This window comes from Sturnus vulgaris, chromosome 30 (genome assembly GCF_052056855.1).
Source record: "Sturnus vulgaris isolate bStuVul1 chromosome 30, bStuVul1.hap1, whole genome shotgun sequence".
Lineage (NCBI taxonomy): Eukaryota > Metazoa > Chordata > Aves > Passeriformes > Sturnidae > Sturnus > Sturnus vulgaris.
Window position 1 is genome coordinate 6,394,785 of NC_142272.1, and position 21,371 is coordinate 6,416,155.

The 21,371-nt window shown below is 58.9% G+C and overlaps 1 protein-coding gene across 2 annotated transcripts; it reads right to left on the reverse strand.

The window, feature by feature from the left end:
• Position 1: 1 nt before the first annotated feature.
• Positions 2 to 21,294, reverse strand: G6PD (glucose-6-phosphate dehydrogenase). Of its 2 annotated transcripts, XM_088180927.1 has the most exons (14): positions 21,211 to 21,294; positions 20,149 to 20,297; positions 18,646 to 18,683; positions 17,102 to 17,210; positions 16,252 to 16,469; positions 15,593 to 15,748; positions 15,377 to 15,502; positions 15,195 to 15,288; positions 14,510 to 14,696; positions 12,782 to 13,017; positions 11,362 to 11,438; positions 9,963 to 10,055; positions 9,406 to 9,471; positions 2 to 196 (listed from the first exon to the last, which is right to left on the reverse strand). In XM_088180927.1, exons 1-14 carry the CDS (start codon positions 21,263 to 21,265, stop codon positions 133 to 135), a joined length of 1,668 nt encoding a protein of 555 aa, XP_088037053.1. In that variant the 5' UTR covers positions 21,266 to 21,294; the 3' UTR covers positions 2 to 132. The 2 variants fall into 2 exon arrangements, with proteins under 2 accessions (XP_088037053.1, XP_088037054.1); XM_088180928.1 differs by lacking the exon at positions 2 to 196 and having other exon boundaries at positions 9,022 to 9,471; positions 21,211 to 21,293.
• Positions 21,295 to 21,371: the final 77 nt, after the last annotated feature.

A 21,371-nucleotide genomic window follows, 5' to 3' on the forward strand; every position in this document is an offset into this window, starting at 1 on the left:
GAGAAGGGAGCTGCTGCCTCCGACCAAGCTCCTGGGCCGCCTGCAGGAGCACGGGGCTGAGCACCCTCAGGATTGCACGGCTGTCCCTCGGGATCTGGGTCCTAAATGTTCGCCCAGCTCAGGAATTCCAGCTCAGCTCCTTCTCCCCTCCTTGGGAGTCCTTTCAACCCCGGAGTTTGAAAACAGAACGAGCAACCTGCAGGGAAGTGTCTTACTTGAGAAGAACGCTAGAAGGGAATTTGTTCAGAGCCCCATCCAGCCTGGCCTCCAACACTTCCAGGGCAACCTCTGTTTGCTGTGGGCAACCTCTGTTTGCTGTGGGCAACCTCTGTTTGCTGTGGGCAACCTGTGCCGGCTCCTCCTCACCATTTCTCCTCAGGGAGGAATTTCTTCCCAATATCCAACCGAACCCTGCCCTGTGTCAGGTGGAAGCCATTGCCCGTGTGCTGTCCCTGCAGGTTCTTGTCCCAGGTCCCTCCCCAGCTCTCCCTGAGTCCCTTCAGGGGCTGGGGGAGCTCTGAGGTCCCTCCCGAGCCTTCTTCAGGCAGAGTGGTCCCGGCTCTCACAGCCTCTCCCATAGCAGGGGTTGCTCCAGCCCCCTGAGCACCCTCTGATCCTTCCTGTGGGCTCCTCATCGGGGAGGGGACAGGGAGGGGACAGGGAGGGGACAGGGAGGGACCCATTGTGGTCTCTGGGCTGCAAACTGGGGCGCTGGGAGTGCAGTGAGAAGCGGCTCCCTGCTCATTGATGGGAGGAGATGTGGAGCCAGGAGCCCCTGCTCCCTGCCGGGCCGGTCCAGAGCAGCCCCCGGCAATGCCCCGCTCTTCCCGAAGGGATCCACTCCCCACGGGACAGCCCAGACCCCCCAGGCCCCCTCTGGGCCCGGCTCAGGGGGCGCTGCCCCTTCCCCACTCACCTGCCAGGGCTCCAGCAGCCGTTCTGGCCGTTGTTCCAGTTCCACATCCAGGGCAGTTGGAGATGCCCCGGCCCAACTGCCCCCCCAGACCTGCCCCCCATGGCCTGGCCCCATGGCCTGGCCACCCCCAGCATCCCCGGGGCTCACTGGAGCTGCTGCTGGCAAGGTGGGGACGGCTCCGGGCTCAGCTGCACCCGGAGCCCCAAACCAACCTCCAAACCAGTCCCTCCCTCCCTCCCTGCCCTGCTGGGGCTCAGGGACAGCTGGGCAGGGGCTCCTGCCTTGCTTCAGGTGATGTGGACACACACATTGACAGAGCTGGGGAATCACAGCTCAGAAATTTGTGAACACACACATTGACAGAGCTGGGGAATCACAGCTCGGAAATTTGTGGACACACACATTGACAGAGCTGGGGAATCACAGCTTGGAAATTCGTGGACACACACATTGACAGAGCTGGGGAATCACAGCTCGGAAATTTGTGGACACACACATTGACAGAGCTGGGGAATCACAGCTCGGAAATCTGGACACACACATTGACAGAGCTGGGGAATCACAGCTCGGAAATCTGTGGACACACACATTGACAGAGCTGGGGAATCACAGCTCGGAAATCTGGACACACACATTGACAGAGCTGGGGAATCACAGCTCAGAAATTTGTGGACACACACATTGACAGAGCTGGGGAATCACAGCTCGGAAATTTGTGGACACACACATTGACAGAGCTGGGGAATCACAGCTCGGAAATTCTGGATTTCTCCTGACTCTCAGCTCCATTCCCAGGCTGACTGCAGCTTCAGTTAGGGAGGAAATCTCCCAGGGTGAGAACCTGGTGACAAACAGAATAAAATTCATCACAAAGATTAACCCCTGGTGTCTTTCCCGTGGGACACATCCTGAGGTGCTGTCCCAAGGATGTTTTTCCCAATTGTCCCATGAGCTCCTGTGCTGTCCTGGCTGCACTGACACACTTTAAATCCGGGCTGGCTGTACAATAAATTGGCCTTTTTTCCCCGAAGAGCTCCGTGGGTGTTGCTGTCCTTTCTCTCTCTTTGCAGGGCAGTGACCACCAGGTGACCCCAAAAATCGTTTTCCTGTCCCTGGGGGCACAGCTGGGGGCTGGTGCTGAATGGGAGGGGACCCAGCTCCAAACACGTCTCTGCCAGTCCAGGCCCATTTTCAGAGCTGCTGAACACAACGTCAAAGCCAGGCTTTGGGGTCAAACCAAACTCAGAATTGGTGACAGCTCTCATCTTTGACATCTGGTGTCGTCCAGAATTGGATTTAAGATTTTCTTAAATTTTCACGTGAAAAGGCATTTCAATGTGTTCTTTCTGCAAACAAGTGACTAATTGTATTTATGCCTTACCTTCAAGCCTAGGAGTATTTGACTTTAGTGAAAGTTATTTTTAAATGCACCTCAAAGCTCAAACAACTCAAATCATCTTTCTTCCCAGCAAGAATATAATAGGTCTGTGGTGCAATCCACCTTAAAAAATGGAAGATGACCATGAGAAATGTTAATATAGAAAATATGGATTCCTTTGTTTGTTCCTATTCTGAAAGGGCAGCAGGACAAACCCTGCTGTGGTTTGGTGCAGAAACTCAAGTCAGATTTCTTTTCTACCTCTGATCTTGTTGCATGATTTGATTGCTTTTTCCAGGAGTTACACGACAGTAAAGAAAAATGAGGTTTGTCTTTTTTATATAATGGGGGGTCTTTTAAAATTTATTTATTTTTATTTCTCAAGACTCTTAAATCTTGCACTTTATGAATAGTGGCTACAGTAAAATTAAAATAAAATCCTTCGTTGCAATGGGGAAGTTTTAATTTTGGCAGCTGCTTGCCCTGCCCTGCTCTACATCATTGCTGTGTGGGAAACCTCTGCTGCTGGGGGTCCCCCTTCCACTGGTTCTGGATATTTGCTGGCACTGCTCACGTGTTAGAAAGAGAGGGTTCATCCCAATTAAATTTATTGTCTGAGCTCTTCTAATTGCTTGAAGCTTATTTTCTAACACTGCTGGTTTTCTCAGCTTCTGTTAAAACTTACGATTTTATAACAAAATGTTCTTGGGTGGGATTTTGCAGGATCCTGTATCAGCTTTCTGTTCTGCTCTTGGCTCTCTCAGTGCTGGCTCAGAACTGAATGCAGCATTTTGGGAGGGGCTGGGAGGGGTCCCTGGGCAGCCTGGCCCTCTGCAGCACCCCCTGCCCGAGCAGGCACAGAGGTCATGGAGGATGGGGGGGTCATTTCTTTTTATTATTTATTATTATTATTTATTTATTTATTTACATATTTATATATTTATTTTATTATTGATCACGTTCCACTATAGGGTTTGGTGGTGGCTCGGGCTTGTGGTTTTTTTGTTTATTGTTTATTTTTATTTTATGTTTATTGGTTTTGTTTATTTTGTTTTTTATTGTACTGGTTTGGCTTAGGTTTCTTTTTTGTATTTTTTTTTTTTTTGGCAGGGAGCTATTCTTGTTGTTATTACTTTCAATTAATATCTTCCCTGATTTATAATTAGCAGAAACCCTTCCATGCCTGTTTGCAGAGAGATCTAGAGTGAAAGGAGCTGGAATGTCACTACAGAATTCAGTGGAATGTCACGGGAAATGAGGCAGGGCCCAGGTGGCCACGGGGGTTGGAGGTGATGGGCACAGTTCCCCATCCCGTGCTGGCCACAAGGACCTGTTTTTCCTCGGGATAGCCCGGGTCAGTGTCAGCTGCACAGTGCTGTTATCACCTCCTCAATCTTTCTCTGCACTCCTCAAACCTCTCCCATCTGCTGTACAGGCCTTGAAGACTTGGCCCAGGGGATGTGTAGGGACACACATTGAGAAAGTGAGACAATTACAGCCTGGAAAATATTCCAGGCTGGAGCTTCTCAGCTCTGTTCCCAGCCCATGAGCTGGTCAGGGTCAAGGCCAGGGAGAATTTCTCCCAGGGTGATGATTTGGTCAAAATAAAAAGGAATTAATAACAAAATAAAACCCCTGTTGTGGTGTGTGCCCAGGCCCTGGGGTGTCTTCTCTCTGAACCAATCTCCTTTTCTCTACTCTGGGAGTTGCAGTCCTGCTATAAAACCAGGTGTGTTTGTGAATAAACTTGGCTCTTCCTGTCATGACAGACGACCATGGAGCTGAGCATCTTATTTCTGCTGCACTTAAAGGGTTAAAACCCCTTCCCACGGCTACACCCTCTGGGCAGGCGAGGGGGGAATCCTCTCTCCTCATCATCCTCACCCTCTCCTCATCATCCTCACCCTCTCCTCATCATCCTCATCCTCTCCTCATCATCCTGACCCTCTCCTCATCATCCTCATCCTCTCCTCATCATCCTGACCCTCTCTCCTCATCATCCTCACCCTCTCTCCTCATCATCCTCACCCTCTCCTCATCATCCTCATCCTCTCCTCATCATCCTCATCCTCTCTCCTCATCATCCTCATCCTCTCCTCATCATCCTCACCCTCTCCTCATCATCCTCATCCTCTCTCCTCATCATCCTCACCCTCTCCTCATCATCCTCACCCTCTCCTCATCATCCTCATCCTCTCTCCTCATCATCCTCATCCTCTCCTCATCATCCTGACCCTCTCCTCATCATCCTCACCCTCTCCTCATCATCCTCATCCTCTCTCAAGCACTCAGCCCAGCCCTGTCGGCTCTTTCACCACTGGCTCGGGTTTGGCTTCCCTGGCCCCACCTGTGGCTTTTCTGAGCCATGGCAACTCTGCCCGGGCCAGCAGTGCCATGGGATGAGTCCCTTCCTGCCGTGAGCTGCCCTGGCCTGCTGCTCCTCACGGTCATCCAAGAGATCCCAGCACGGGGAAGAGATTTTTTACACGGAGAGAGGTGAAAGCAAGGAACAGGCTCTGCCCAGGGAGGTGCTGGATGGCTCGTCCTTGCAGATGAGACAGGGCTCTGAGCAGCTTGCTCTGGGTGAAGATGGTGAAGATGTCCCTGCCCATGGCTGGACTTTAAAAGGCCTTTAAAAGCTGTCCTGGGGTGACTTTGTGATGCTGAATTGTATCCCCATTCGTCTGTTTAGCCCAGAAATAAGTTTTGTACCTTCAAGGCTGGATTTGAGAGTGAAGGAGGGGGAAGGAGAAGCGCTGGAATGTCTGAGGGGGTTGTTTTCAAAAAACAGAGACAGGAGTTCCAATTTCAAAAGACAGAGACAGGAGTGAGTTCCATTTTCAAAAAACAGAGATAGGAGTGAGTTCCATTTCCAAAAGACAGAGACAGGAGTTCCACAGCTTTGTCTCCAGGGCTGTGTCACTGTGGTGGATGGTGGGAGAGAGCTCTCTTTTGTTTTTAGTTAGGTTTTGACCAACTGAAGCAGAGAACTTCCCCGGACTTTTTTCTTTTCCTTTTTTTTCTTGAAATTATTTGAATCTGCTCTGGACTGGGGGCCCAGAGGAGCACCAGGAGCCTGCACCTGTGGCCACCAGGGCCTGGCCTGGGCATTTTCCAGCACCAGAGGGACTGAGAACAGACCAGGCTACCACCCACAGGAGAGAGACTTTCTGAATTTGTCATCTCTTCAGAGCAGTGAGAGGTTTTGTGGTTTGGTATTGTTCATTTTTTTGTGATCTGCCTGTTGAATAAACAGGTTTTTTCCACTTCTCTCTGAGGAAATTTCTTCCCAAGCCAGCTGAGGGAGGGGCTGCTTGAGTTTGCTTTCTGGGGGGGCCTTTGGAGGTTTTCTCCAAATTTGCCCTAAACCAGGACACAAGTCCTTTCCAACCCAACCCATTCTAATTCCATCATTCCAGGATGAGCCATCCTCACCCCTCCCTGGGCTGCTGGCACAAGGGACCTTGAGAGCAGAGGGACCTCGACACGCTCAGGGGTTTGGCCAATGCAAACATCCTGATGAGTTTCCCAATCCCCTCAACTTTAGGTTGAGACTTCAGGAATGTAGTCATAATGAAGAGGTTCCAACCCGGAGAGACAAATTCAACCATTTTGGAGATCCATTTCTGCATTCATGCCTGTCTTCAGGTAGATTCTGCAGAGTCTAGAGCCATGTCATGGCCAGGCACAGCTCCCAGGCTGCCATGCCCACAGGAGCCATCAGCCCCAGAGCCCACCCAGGATGGGTGGGACCCCCTCAGCAGGACCCTCAATTCCTGGAACAGCTCCTTGTGCTTCCTCTGCCCTCCCCAGCAGCTCTCAAAACCCTGGGAGCTCTGCTTTTGGCTTCATCCATACACCCTGGGGCAAGCTTTGCTAAATCCCTGCTTTGCAGCTTGCCGTGTTTCAGTCTCTTGTTTGGTGCCTCAGGAGAAGGATGATTATTTCATGGGGATTTTCAGGTTCCAGCCACAGCTGCTGAGTTTCTGACACATCTCATCTACCCCTCTGGGTTTTACTCATCCCTGCCTTCCCAGCTCGCCCTTCCAAGGTTCCTGCTGCAGCTCCTCTCATTCTCTGGAGGGGCACCAGGATGGGCTGTGCTGGGCTTTGTAAAGGAAACAATCCTCATCCCTGCCTGCCAGCTGGGTCTGGTTCTGGGGCACTGGCTCTGTGCTTCTGGATGTCACTGGGTCAGGTTCTGCCTGGCACTGCGTCAGGTTTGGGCTGTCACTAGGCCTCTGGTTCTGGCTGGCACTGAGTCTGGCTGGCACTGGTCTGTGGTTCTGGCTGGCACTGGGTCTGTGGTTCTGGGGCACTGGTTCTGGCTGGCACTGGTCTGTGGTTCTGGCTGGCACTGGTCTGTGGTTCTGGCTGTCACTGGTCTCTGGTTCTGGCTGTCACTCGTCTGTGGTTCTGGCTGGCACTGGGTCTGTGGCTCTGGGGCACTGGGTCAGTGGTTCTGGCTGGCACTGGGCCCGTGGTTCTGGGGCACTGGGTCCGTGGTTCTGGCTGGCACTGGGTCAGGTTCTGGCTGGCACTGGGCCCGTGGTTCTGGGGCACTGGGCCCGTGGTTCTGGGGCACTGGGTCAGTGGTTCTGGGGCACTGGGTCTGTGGTTCTGGCTGTCACTGGTCTCTGGTTCTGGCTGGCACTGGGCCCGTGGCTCTGGGGCACTGGGTCTCTGGTTCTGGCTGGCACTGGGTCCGTGGTTCTGTGGCACTGGGTCTGTGGTTCTGGGGCACTGGGTCAGTGGCTCTGGGGCACTGGGCCCGTGGCTCTGGGGCACTGGGCCCGTGGCTCTGGGGCACTGGGCCCGTGGTTCTGTTCGGTGTTGCTGTTTGTAAAGAGCTGTCATTGCTTTTCCCGTGGCTGTGTGGGAGCCCCCGGGTCCAGGGCTGGGACAATGCCGAGGGAAGGGCTCACAGCCTCTGTTCCAGAGGAGTCTCCCCCCTCCCCTGGCCGACACAAGTGCCACATCCAGACTGGTTTTGGGATGTCCAGGGGCAGTGACTCCACCCTGTCCTTGGGCAGACGATTCCAATGCCCAATCACTCTTTCAGGGAAGAATTTTCTCCTCATGTCCAACCTAAACTTTCCCTGGCACGGCTTAAGGCCGTGTTCTGTCATTCTGTCAGTGGTTCCCTGGGAGAAGAGCCTGACCCCAGCCTGGAGCTGTGCAGGGTGATGAGGCCTCCCCTGAGCCTCCTCTTCTCCAGGATGAACAACCCCAGCTCCCTCAGTCCTTCCTTGTGGTCCAGACCCCTCACCAGCCTCGTTGCCTCCTCTGGACGTGTTTGAGCATCTCAAAGTCCTCCTTAAACGGAGGGGCCCAGAACTGGACACAGCACTCGAGGCGTGGCCTCACCCGTGCTGCACACAGGGGAAATGGTGCCTTGCTTCCAGAAGGTTCTGTCAGGCCACAGAGGACCCTTGGGGCCGTGTTGGCCCAGAGCCCCACGCTGCTCTCCTGGGGTCCCTCAGGCCCCTCTGTGTCACACTGGGCCCTGGCTTCCATGAGCTTCCATAACCCCACTGTGCTCTCCTGGGTTCCTCTGTGCCACCAGGGACGCACTGGTGGTGACACCTGTGGTTCCATCAGGTTCCATTGTGTCACAAAGCCCTCCTGGGTTCCGTGAGGCCCAGCTGTGTCACACCTGGCTGGAGCCTGGGTTCCACGAGCTCCTGGTGGCATCTGGGTTCAATGAGGCCCAGCTGTCTCACGGTGACACCTGGTCAAGAGAGGTTCCATAACCTCACTCTGCTCTCCTGGCTTCCCTGAGGCCCCTCTGTGTCACAGCAGCCCCCAAATTCCAGGAGCCTCCGCAGTGTCCCTTGGTTCCATGAGTGTGTGACTCGGAGCTGGGGACAGGGCTGGGGACAGGGCAGGGACAGCGTGCAGACAGTGCCACCAGCCCTTCTGTCACACGCCTGTGCCTGTCCCTGCCACGCTCTGGGCGTGGAACCCGCCAGGAGTGCCCAGGCGTGCGGTGACAGCGGGGACAGACAGCGGGGACAGCGGGGACAGACAGCGGGGACAGAGGTGACAGAGGTGACAAAGGTGACAGCAGGGACAGAGGTGACAGCGGGGACAGCGGGGACAGAGGTGACAGAGGGGACAGCGGGGACAGACAGCGGGGACAGACAGCGGGGACTGACAGCGGGGACAGAGGTGACAGCGGGGACAGCGGTGACTGACAGCGGTGACAGAGGTGACAGCGGTGACAGAGGTGACAGACAGCGGTGACAGAGGTGACAGCGGGGACAGCGGTGACAGAGGTGACAGAGGTGACAGACAGCGGTGACAGAGGTGACAGCGGGGACAGCGGGGACAGAGGGGACAGAGGTGACAGCGGGGACTGACAGCGGTGACAGCGGTGACAGCGGGGACTGACAGCGGGGACAGAGGTGACAGAGGTGACTGACAGCAGGGACTGCGGGGACAGAGGTGACAAAGGTGACAGAGGTGACAGAGGCGCGGCCACCCTCCCTTGACCCCGCCCCCTCCGCCCCCGGATTGGCCGCTGGCCCGCTGGCCCCGCCCCTTTTAGCCCCTGACAGTGGCACCGCCTCCTCATTAGCATAAGCCCCGCCCCCGCGCGCCTCGGTCCCGCCCCCTTTGGGGGTCCAGGGGCTCCCCCTCCCCCCGCCATGGGGGCCGTGACCCCACAAGTGTTTGGGTTCTGCCCCATAAGTGCCTGGGGGCAATTAGAAGGTGATGGTGGTAATTAAATTAGCCAAAGGTGGGTTTAATTGGTCCTGGTTAATGGCGGGTTAATTGATTAATTGATTTGCGGTAATCATTAATTGCTCCCGGGGGATGAGGGGGTAATTAAGCCTTGGGGACTTGATTGGCGGGGAGGGGGAGCTTTGGTCCCAGCTGGGCGCGTCTGTGGGGCAGGACTGGGGGGGTTATGGGGGTCGCCCCCAGCCCAGGAGTGTTTTTGGGGGGCTGGAGTGCGTTGGGGGGGGTCTATGGGGCAGGAATGATGGGGGTTATGGGGCGGGGGGTGCCATGGGGCACCAATCCCCAGCCCAGAGCCCTGGAGTGTTTTTTGGGGGGTCCCTCCGTGGGTCAGGGGTGGGGGTCGGGCCCGTGGGGGGGCACCCACCGATAGGTGCCCTCGTACAGGAACCCCGCCCGCCGCAGCAGCTCGTCCGCCTCGGGGGGGCCCCGGCTGGGAAAGGGGGGGACACGGGGTCAGGGGGGACCCCCGGCACCCCCCAAACCCCAGAGAGACCCCCGGGACACCCCAAACCCCAGAGAGAAACCCGGGACACCCCAAATCACCAGAGAGAAACCCGGGACACCCCAAATCACCAGAGAGAAACCCGGGACCCCCAAATCCCCAGTGAGAGCCCCGGCACCCCCCAAATCCCCAGTGAGACCCCCGGACACCCCAAATCCCCAGCGGGACCCCCCAAATCCCCAGTGAGACCCCCCGGGACCCCCCAAATCCCCAACGGGACCCCCCAAATCCCCAGTGAGACCCCCGGGACCCCCCAAATCCCCAACGGGACCTTCAGGACCAGCCCCTTTCCCCCTAGGTGTGCCCAGGTGCCTCCCAGACCCCCAAATTCCTGCACCAGGTACCCCCTCCGTTGCCCCCCCCAGATCCCCCAGGAGGCTCCAGGTGCCTCCCCAGCCCCCCCAGGTGCCCCCTCTCACCTGCCGTAGGGGTAGGGGATGGGGGGCTCGCGGCGCTGCTCGATCTGGTGCAGGAGGGGGGTGAAGATGCGCCAGGCCTCGCGCAGCTCGTCACTGGGGGGGGAAAGGACACCCCAAAAACTGACCTGGGGGACCCCAAAACTCCCCCTGAACCTCACCTGGGCTCACCTAGGCCCCTAAACTGGTCCCATCTTCTCCTCCAAACTGGTGCCACCTGTCACTGCAAACGCAGCTGACCCTGCCCCAAACTGGTCCCTTCATGCCCCTGGTACCCCCCCCGCCCCCCCAAACTGGTCCCACCTTCCCTCCCCATGTCCTACCTGTCCCCTTTAAACCAGTCCAACCTGCCCCTCCAAACTTCACCTTCCTCCCTCAGAATCCTGCCTGCCCCTCCTAACCCGGCCTCACCTGCCCCTCCCAAATCTCCCCCCTCCAGACTGGTCCCACCTGTCCCCTTAAACTGGTCCCTCTCACCCTCCCCGAACTGGACTCACCTGTTCCCCTCGTGTCCCACCTGTCCCCACCAGACTCCTCAGCTCCTCCAAACTGTACTGTCCCACCTGTACTGCCCCCTCAACCCCTCCCCCCCAGTCTCACCTGTCCCCGTGTCCCACCTGTGCCCTCTCACCTGTTGCTATGTCCCACCTGCCCCCACCATGTCCCCCCTGTCCTATGTCCTACCTGTGCCCTCTGCCCTGTGTCCCACCTGTCTACAGTCCCACCTGTTGCTGTGTCTCACCTGTCCCCAGTCCCCTGCCCTCAGGTGTCACCTGTCCCCTCTCACCTGTCCCCAGTCCCACCTGTTGCTGCGTTTCCCCAGTCCCCTGTCCCCTGTCCCACCTGTTGCTGTGTCTCACCTGTCCCCAATCCCCTGCCCCCAGGTGTCACCTGTCCCCTCTCACCTGCCCCCAGGTGTCCCCAGTCCCCTGCCCCCAGTCGTCCCCTGTCCCTTCTCACCTGTCCCCAGGTGTCCCCTCTCACCTGCCCCCAGGTGTCACCTGTCCCCAGTCCCCAGGTGTCCCCAGTCCCCTCTCACCTGTCCCCAGGTGTCCCCTGTCCCTTCTCACCTGTCCCCAGGTGCCCCCTGTCCCCAGGTGTCCCCTGTCCCTTCTCACCTGTCCCCAGGTGCCCCCTGTCCCCAGGTGTCCCCTGTCCCCTCTCACCTGTCCCCAGGTGTCCCCAGTCCCCTCTCACCTGTCCCCAGGTGTCCCCAGGTGTCCCCTGTTCCCTCTCACCTGTCCCCAGGTGTCCCCAGGTGTCCCCAGTCCCTTCTCACCTGCCCCCAGGTGTCCCCAGGTGTCCCCTGTTCCCTCTCACCTGCCCCCAGGTGTCCCCAGGTGTCCCCAGTCCCCTCTCACCTGCCCCCAGGTGTCCCCAGGTGTCCCCAGTCCCCTCTCACCTGCGCACGAAGTGCATTTGGTTCCCACAGATGACGTCCAGCAGCAGCCGCTCGTAGGCGTCCGGCAGCTTCACGTCCTGGGGGGGCACCGGGGTGGTCTGGGGGGGTCTGGGGGCACCCCCAGGTGTGGGGGACACCTGGGCTTTGGGAGGACCCTGCCAGGTATGGGGGGCACCCCAGGGTTTGGGGATTCTGGGGGCTCCTCTGAGTTTGGGTGTATGGGGAACACCTGGGCTTTGGGGGGACCCCGGTGGGTTTTGGGAACCCCCCAGGATGTGAGGTCTCCCCCCACAGTTCTGGGGTCTCGATGTTCCAGTTTTGGTCTCAACACTGAGCTTTTGAGTCTCAGTGTTGTGATTTCGGGGTTCCAGCCCCTTTTCTGGATCTACAAACCCCATTCTGGGCCCCAATGCTCCATTTCCATGTCCCCAGCCCCCATTTTTGGGTCCCAGTGTTTGATTTTTGGGTCACCAAACCCTGGTTTTTTGTCCCCAAACCCCGTTTTGGGACTTGGTGCCCCATTTTCATGTTCCAAAACTCAATTTTTAGGTCCCCAAACTGCACTTCCATGTCCCCACCCCCACTGCTGTGTCCCCAAATCCCATTGCTGTGTCCCCACCCCCATTTTGTGTTCCCACTACCATTCCTGTGTCCCCACCCCCATTTTGTGTCCCCCAGCCTCATTTTGTGTCCCTACCTCCATTCCCGTGACCCCACCCCCATTTCCATGTCCCCATGCCCCATTTTGTGTCCCCACCCCCTATTTTTGTGTCCCCAAATCCCATTTCCATGTCCCCATCCCCATGCCCATGACCCCACCACCATTCCCATGTCCCCAAATCCCATTTCTATATCCCCATCCCCATTCCCATGTCCCCATTTCCATGCCCCCAAATGCCATTTCCATGTCCCCATTCCCATGTCCCCAAATGCCACTTCCATGTCCCCATTTCCATGTCCCCATTCCCATTTCTATATCCCCATCCCCATTCCCATGTCCCCATTCCCATATTGCCAAATCCCATTTCCATGTCCCCAAATCCCATTTCCACGTCCCCATTCCCATATTCCCAAATCCCATTTCCATGTCCCCAAATCCCATCCCCGTGTCCCCAAATCCCATCCCCGTGTCCCCATCCCCGTGTCCCCAGATCCCATCCCCGTGTCCCCAGATCCCATCCCCGTGTCCCCATCCCCGTGTCCCCATCCCCGTGTCCCCATCCCCGTGTCCCCATCCCCGTGTCCCCGTGTCCCCATCCCCGTGTCCCCGTGTCCCCATCCCCGTGTCCCCAAATCCCATCCCCGTGTCCCCATCCCCGTGTCCCCGTGTCCCCATCCCCGTGTCCCCAAATCCCATCCCCGCGTCCCCATCCCCGCGTCCCCAGATCCCATCCCCGTGTCCCCTGCCCGTTCTGGGTACCTTGTAGCGGCTGCCGTAGGTGAGGTCGAGCTCGGACTCCTCGGGCCGCAGGTACATTCCCGGTTTCTTGGTGTTGAGTTTGGCGTAGACGGCCTCACGCGGCTGCACGCGCACCACCAGCTCATTGCGCTTGCACTGCCGCGCGAAGATGTCCCCGGGCACCTCCCGGAACTGCAGCCGCACCTCGGCCTTGCGCTCGTTCAGCGCCTTCCCGCAGCGCAGCACGAACGGGACGCCTGGGGACAGCGGTGTCATTGTCATTGTCAATATCATCACTGTCAGCATTGTCATCATCATTGCCATTGTCATCATCATCATCGACATCAACATCATCAACATCCACCACCATCCCAGCAGCGCAGCACGAACGGGACGCCTGGGGACAGCGGCGTCATTGTCAATATCATCATTGTCATCGTCATCATCATCGACATCATCATCAGCAACATCATCAACATCCACCACCATCCCAGCAGCACAGCACGAACGGGACGCCTGGGGACAGCGGCGTCATTGTCATTGTCAATATCATCACTGTCATTGTCATCATGATCGATATCAACATCATCAACATCATCAACATCCACCACCATCCCAGCAGCGCAGCACAAACGGGACGCCTGGGGACAGCGGCATCATTGTCATTGTCATTGTCAATATCGTCACTGTCATTGTCATCATCATCATCGACATCAACATCCACCACCATCCCAGCAGCGCAGCACGAACGGGACGCCCGGGGACAGCGGCATCATTGTCAATATCGTCACTGTCACCATTGCCATCGTCATCATCATCATCGACATCAACATCCACCACCATCCCAGCAGCGCAGCACAAAGGGGATGCCTGGAGACAGTGGCATCGTTGTCACTGTCAATATCGTCACTGTCATTGTCATCGTCATCGACGTCAACATCATCCACCACCATCCCAGCAGCACAGCACGAACGGGATGCCTGGGGACAGCGGCATTGTGGTCATTGTCATTGTCAATATCATCACTGTCACCATTGCCATCATTGTCATCATCATCATTGACATCAACATCCATCATCAACATCATGAAAATCCACCACCATCCCAGCAGCGCAGCACGAACGGGACACCTGGGGACAGTGGAATTGTTGTCATTGTCAATATCGTCACTGTCACCATTGTCATCATCAACACCAACATCCATCAACGTCGTCAACATCGTCACCATCCAGCAGCATCCCAGCAGTGCCACATGAACAGGACACCTCGGGACAGTGGCATCGCCATCATTGTCAATATCATCACTGTCATCATTGCCATTGTCATAACTGTCATTATCATCAAAGACATCATCAATGTTTATCAATATCATCAACGTCCATCAGCATTATCACCATTGTCACCACCACCATCATCCATCAATGTCACCACAATCCCCACCGCCCATCAGCACCACCCCCTATCCCCATCCCAGCACGTTCCCAACAGCACACCTGGGACACCATTGGCATTGTCACCACCACCATCACCACGGACATCACCACTGCTCATCATCATCGTTCCAACCATCACCATCTGTCATTCTCTGGTCAGCAGTGTCACCATTGTGGCCATCACCATCATCAGCACCATCTCCATGGCCACCACCATCATCCCACCATCTCCAGGACAACCACAAATGTCATCACCACGGCAACCATCACCACCACCATCACAGCCATCACCATCACCACCGTCAGCCCCTCTCACCGTCCCAGCGCTCATTGGCCACGCGCAGCACAGCGGTGGCAAAGGTGGGTGTGGTGGAGCCACGGGGCACCGTGGGGTCATCCAGGTAGCCCTTCTGTGCCTCGGGGGGGCCCTCGGGGTTGCCCACGTACTGGCCCAGCACCACGTCCTGCAGCTCCACCGGGCTGATGCACTTGAGCACCTTCACCTGGGGGACAGGTAAGGGACAGGTGAGGGACACCTGATTGTGGGGGCTCTGGTGAGACCACGGGGTGGGATTGGTTGGGGACGTGGTTATGGAGGGCCACCAGTAAGAACAGGCAATGGGCTGTGGGGGATGTGGTTTTGGGGAGTCATCAGTGAGAAGGTGCTGATAGGATGTGGTTTGGGATGTGGCCACAGGAGTTAGGAGGGCCATGAGGGTCCACCATGGATCACAGGATGATAGGACACGGTTGGGGACATGATCAGTGAGAACGTGGCCATGGGGACGTGGCTTTGGAGGCCACCGTAGAGAACATGGTGGTGGAACAGGACAGGGGTGGAGGGACGTGGCCATAGGGGGACACAACCCTGGGGCCACCTGGGGATGGTCCCTGTGGCTGTGACCGTGATGTGACCATCGGGGACACAAAGCTCAGCGACCAGTGCAGTGCCAGCAGGTGGTGACACCTTGGTGACACCCCGGTGTCCCTGCTGTCCCCACCTTCTCGTCGCGAACGTCGTCAGGGTTGGTGGACGCCGGCTTCTCCATGGCCACGAGGCAGAGCAGCTGCAGAAGGTGGTTCTGCATCACGTCCCTGTGGGGAGCCGGCGCTGCCACGGGGTCGGGGGACACGGGGGGAACGGCGAGGGGACACGGGGACACCAGGGGACTTCCATTCTCACCGGATGATGCCGAAGTCATCGAAGTAGCCACCGCGGCCCTCGGTGCCAAAGGGCTCCTTGAAGGTGAGCACCACGCAGGCGACGTTGTCGCGGTTCCAGATGGGCCCAAAGATGCGGTTGCCGAACCTGGGGTGGGTGAGGGGCGGGTGAGGAGCCCTGCGCGTGTCCCCGCGTCCCCTCCTGTGTCCCCCGTGCCCTCCCGTGTCCCCGGCGCACCGCAGCACCATGAGGCTCTGCACCATCTCCTTGCCCAGGTAGTGGTCCATGCGGTAGATCTGCTCCTCGCGGAACAGCGCGCTCAGGTGCGCCGACAGCTCCTCCGACGAGCCCAGGTCCCGCCCAAACGGCTTCTCCACGATCACACGGTTCCACCTGGGCACAGGGGGACACGAGGGATATGGACATTGGGAGCATGCAGAGACACGGGGGACATGGGACATATGGGGACACAAGGAACATGGAGGGACATGGGGACACAAGGGACGTAAGGGGACGTATGGGGAAATGTGAGGACACAGGAACACACGGGGATATGTGGGGACATGAGGACACTTGGGAACACAGTGGCACACAGGGATACAGGAGGTGTGGGGGTACACAAGGGCACAAGGTCACAGGGATACACAAGGGACACAAGGGACATGGGGACATGGGAATGTGCAGAGACACAGGAGGACATAGGACATGGATATGGCTGCACACAGCAGGGACATGGACATGGGAGTGGGACATGGGGACAAACCAATCTGTGTCCCCTGCAGTCACACAGCCCGTGTGTGCCACCCCTCAGTGTCCCCGTGTCCCCACTCACCCCTGTCCCATGCACAGAGCCCTCAGGTGCTGTGTGACAGGTGTGTCCCCGTGTCCCCACTCACCCCTGTCCCATGCACAGAGCCCTCAGGTGCTGTGTGACAGGTGTGTACACGCTGGGGGGCAGGGCCAGGTAGAAGAGCCGGTGGGCGCGGTCCCCCCCGGGCAGCCCCCGCAGGTGAGCGTCCAGCTCCCGGAACGAGGCCTCGTCCCCGTACTGACCCCGCACGAAACTCTGCAGGGCCAGGAACTCAGCCAGGCGGGGCCCGTCCTCGGGGGTCACCTGTGGGGACACCAGGGACAGGTGAGACAGGTGAGACGGGGACAGGAGACAGGTGGGACAGGGACAGGAAGATGTCCAGGCAGGGCCCATCCTCTGAGGTCACCTGTAGGGACACAGGGACAGGTGAGACAGGGACAGGGGACAGGGGACACAGGAACCATCCTCAGGAGTCACCTGTGGGTACACACAGAGACAGGTGAGACAGGTGAGATAAGGGATACAGGGACCATCCTCAGGGATCACCTGTGGGGACACGCACAGGGACAGGGGACAGGTGAGACAGGGCCCATTCTCGGGGGTCACCTGTGGGGACACACAGGGACAGGGGACAGGTGAGACAGCAATAAGAACACAGCCAGGCAGGGCCCGTACTTCGGGGTCACCTGTGGGGACAGAGATGGACAGGTGAGGGTACACAGGACCAGGTGGAGTCCATCTCTGGGGGTCATCTGTGACACGTGGGGACAGGTGAGGCAATACAGGGACACAAGGCCAGGCAGGGCTTGTCCTTGGGGCTCACCTGGGGACATGTGCAGCCAGGAGGGTTCAGGTGAGGTCAGGAGGGGACAGAGAAGACAGGTGGAGACGGAATAGGAGGGGACAGGAGGGGACAGAAGGGACAGCACTGTCACCTTGAGGTAGGGCAGGGTCTGCTCCCGGATGAGCTCCACGGTGAGGGGCGAGCGGGCAAAGCCGACGACGCGCGTGGCATCGGGGAGGAGCCCGTCCCGGAACAGCCACCTGGGGACAAGGGACAGCGCTGTCACCTGTGCCACCTGTGTCCCCAAACCCCCCCAGGGACACCGGCATCGGGGAGGAGCCCGTCCCGGAACAGCCACCTGGGGGCAAGGGACAGCGCTGTCACCTGTGCCACCTGTGTCCCCAAACTCCCCCAGGGACACCGGCATCGGGGGGTGCCCATCTCAGAATAGGCACCTGGGGACAAGGGACAGCGCTGTCACCTGTGTCCCCAAACCCCTGGGGACACCCCCAGCACTGTCACCACCCCACCCCAGGGACAGCAGCCACTGGGAGCAGGGAGGAGCCTGTCCCAGAACTGCCACCTGAGGGGACACTGATGTCACCAAACCCGCCGGGGACACCCACAGCACTGTCACCACCCCACTCTGGGGACACCAGGCCTGAGGTGACACCAGTGTCACCAACCCTCTCCCAGGGGGGTGACACTGGTAACTGTTACCTGGGAGAGGTAACACAGGGACAGGTGACACAGAGGGGACAGAAACAGCAGAGGGAGGAACTGGGCACACCAGGATCATACTGGGGACATTGGTGGCCCTGGGGACACTGGGGTCATACTGGGGACACTGGTGCCAGCTGGTGACACGAGTAGCCCTGGGGACAGCAGGGACACACAGCTGTGGTGACACTGGGGACAGAGCAGACAATGGCAGCACTGCTGACTGGTGGCACTGGGGACAGCAGTGACTGACGTTGGTGGCCCCAGTGGCCCTGGGGACAGCAGTGACCCCAGAGTGACCCTGGGGACCCTGGCAATATCGATGACCTTGATGACCTTGGAAAGAGGTGGGGACATTGGTGGCCTTGGGGACACGATGGCCCTGGTGACCCTGGGGACAGGAGGGACATTGAGAGCCCTGGTGACCCTTATGGCCTCAGAGTCGAGGCCACATTGGTGGCCTTGGTGACAGGTGGGGACATCGATGGCCTCAGTGACTCTGGGAACAGGGAGTGGACCTTGGTGGCCCTGGAGCCATTGGTGGCCCTGGTTGCCTGAGTGGCTGTGGGGACATTGGTGACCAGTGGAACACGGGTGGCCTTGCCAACACCACTGTTCCTATTGTCCCTCGGTGTCCCCACTGTCCCCTCAGTGTCCCTGCTGTCCCCCACTGTCCCCAAGTGTCTTTCCTGTCCCTCAGTGTCCCCAGGTGCCCCCCACTGTCCCCTCAGTGGCCCCAAGTGTCCCCAGTGTTCCTGGGTGTCCTTCCTGTCCCTCAGTGTCCCTCGGTGTCCCCACTGTCCCCTCAGTGTCCCTGCTGCCCCCCACTGTCCCCAAGTGTCCCCAAGTGTCCTTCCTGTCCCTCAGTGTCCCCAGGTGCCCCCCACTGTCCCCAGGTGTCCCCACTGTCCCATTTTCCCCTCGGTGTCCCCCATTGTCCCCGGTGTCCCCAGGTGTCCCCAGGTGTCCCCGTACCAGATCGTGGGGTAAATCTTCTTCCTGGCCAGGTCGCCCTGTGGGGGAGGGGCCGTCAGGAGTGGGGGAGGGGTGGGGGCCGCGCCCAGCGCTGGCCCCGACCCTGACCCCAAAAAGTGCTGAGTCAGCGGCGCCGCCTCTCCCCCTCCGGGTGTTTAATTAAAGGGCGTTAGGTAATGGGGTGGGGGAGGGGTGGAGGAGGAAGTTGGGGTGCGGGTGGGGGAGGGGTGGCCCCGCCCTGGCCACGGGGGGTGACCTGGGGGGAGGGGCGGGTGGGGCACCCCAATTTCTTCCCCTTCCCCTCCCCCCTCACCCCCAGGCATCAGGGTGGCCGCCCCTCCCCCACCACCCAGCGACCCCCAAACCATCCCCAGCCCCGCGGTGACCCCTCGCCACCCCCAAAATGCCCCCAACTCCTCTCCTAAATGGCTTGAGTTTGCCCTCAGACCCCCAAACTCCCCCCTCGTCCCCTCAATCTCCTTTATTTCCGCCCCTAATTCCCCATCCCCCCTTTTCTGCCCCCAAAATTTCTTTTCAGCGCTCAATGTCCCCCCACTGACCCCCCAGATTTTTCTTCTCCCTTTTTTGCTCCTTCCATTCCTTGCTCCCTCAATTCCTTCACTCCCTCCTCCAGCTCCCCAATTTCTGCCCCCAACCCCTTCAGCCCTTCCCCAGTCCCCCAATTTTTCCCCCAAACCGCTTCAGCCCTTCCCCAGTTCCCCAATTTCTGCCCCCTACCCCTTCATTCCCCCTTCCAGCCCCCCAATATCCCCCCAAACCCCTTTTTTCCGCCCCACAAGCCCCAAATTTCTCCCCCTTAACCACTTCCTCCAGCCCCCCAATATTCCCCAAACTCCTTTATTCACCCATGCCCCAAATATTTCTCCCCCTCCCTAACCACCTTTGTTCCCCCTCTAGCCGCCCCAATTCCCCCCTAAACGCCTTCATCCCAACTCCAGCCCCCCAATTCCCCCTCAGCTCCTCCCCAAATTCCTTTATTCCGCCCCACAAGCCCTAAATTTCTCCCCCTAAATCCCTTCTTTCCCTCCTCCAGTTCCCCAATTCCTCCCCGAACCCCTTTATTCCGCCACCTAAGCCCCATATTTCAGCCCCTAGACCCCTTCTTTCCCTGCTCCAGCCTCCCAGTTTCCTTTTCCAGCCCCCCAATATCTCCCAAACTCCTTTATTCCCCCACGCCCCAAATTTCTCCCCCTTGGTCCTCCTCTAGCCCCCCTCAATTCCCCCCAAATGCCTTCATTCCCTCCCAGCCCCCCCGATTCCTCCCCAAACCCCTTTATTCCGCCCCACAAGCCCCACATTTCTACTCCCAACCCCCTTCTTTCCCACCTCCAACCCCCCCAATTCCCTTTTCCAGCCCCCCAATTCCCCCCAGCCCCTCTGATTCTTCCCCAAACCCCTTTATTCCGCCCCACAAGCCCCACATTTCTGCCCCTAGCCCCCTTCATCCCCCTCCCAGCCCCGCAGGTACCCGTCCCCACTCACGGAGGCGCCGAGGATGACGAGGACATGGGGGTGGCCCTGCAGGAAGGCTCCATCCCGGCTCAGCTCCTGCCGGAGCATCCCGCACACCTGAGAGCGGCTCAGCTCCCCGCCGGTGCCCGGCGCCTCCTCACCTGGGCCCGGCATCGCTCCTGGGGGCGGGATGGGGCACTTGAGGGGCCGGATCGGGCACTTGGGGGGCAGGTTTGGGCACCCCGGGCAGGATTTGGGGAGCAGAGGAGCAGGTTTGGGCACCCCAGGGCAGGATTGGAGGGGTTGTGGGGCAGGGCTGCGCACTTGGGGGATGGGATTTGGAGGTTTTGGGGCGGGGTTGGGGCACCTGAGGAGCGGGATTTGGAACTTGGGGGGCAGGATCAGAAATTGGGAGGGCGGGTTCGGGCTCTGGGGGGCAGGGCTGGGGTGTTTTGGGGCGAGGTTGGGTGCCCGGGGTGGGGCTTGGGAGCTGGGGGGGGCGGGATCGGGGTTTGGGGGCGGGATCGGGCACCTGGGGCAAAGATTTGGGGCCGGGGTGGGGCAGGACACTCCCTCCCCCATTGTCCCCCTCAAATCGGCCCCAGCCCCCCCCAATTTCCGCCTTCAGCCGCCCCAAACCCCTCATAACTCCCCCCCCATCCCCCCTCAATTCCCTCCCGCTCCCCCCATAATCCTCCCGCCCCTCACGGACCCCCCCAGTTCCCCTCAAATCTCCCCAGTTTTCCCAATTTCCGCCTTCACCCCCCATCAATTCCCCCTCAACAGCCCCAGAACCTGCCCAGACCCTCACGGACCCCTCGACACCCCCAGACCCCAAATTTCCGCCCTCAGCGCCCCCAACCCCTCCACCTCCCCCCCAATCCCCCGCAGATCCTAAATCCCCCCCATTTCAGCCCTAGAGCCCCCCACATCTCCCCTCAACCCCCTCCAGTTTCCCCCTAACGATTCTCCCAGGCCCCCATGGACCCCCCCCCGGACCATCCCAGAGCCCAAATCCCCTCAGTCCTCCCGAATTTCCCCGAATTTCCCCAAATTTCCCCAAATTTCCCCATTTCCCGGTTCCCCCCGCACCTTCCCGCTCCGGCCGCGCTCGCGCCGCCTCCCCCACGCTCGCGCGGGTCCCCATCCCCTCACAGAGGCCGCGCCCCGACCACGCCTCTACTCCTTATCCACCAATCACCGCCGAACCTCTTCCTGCACCGACCAATCGGCGCCTAGAACGGGCGGGGCCA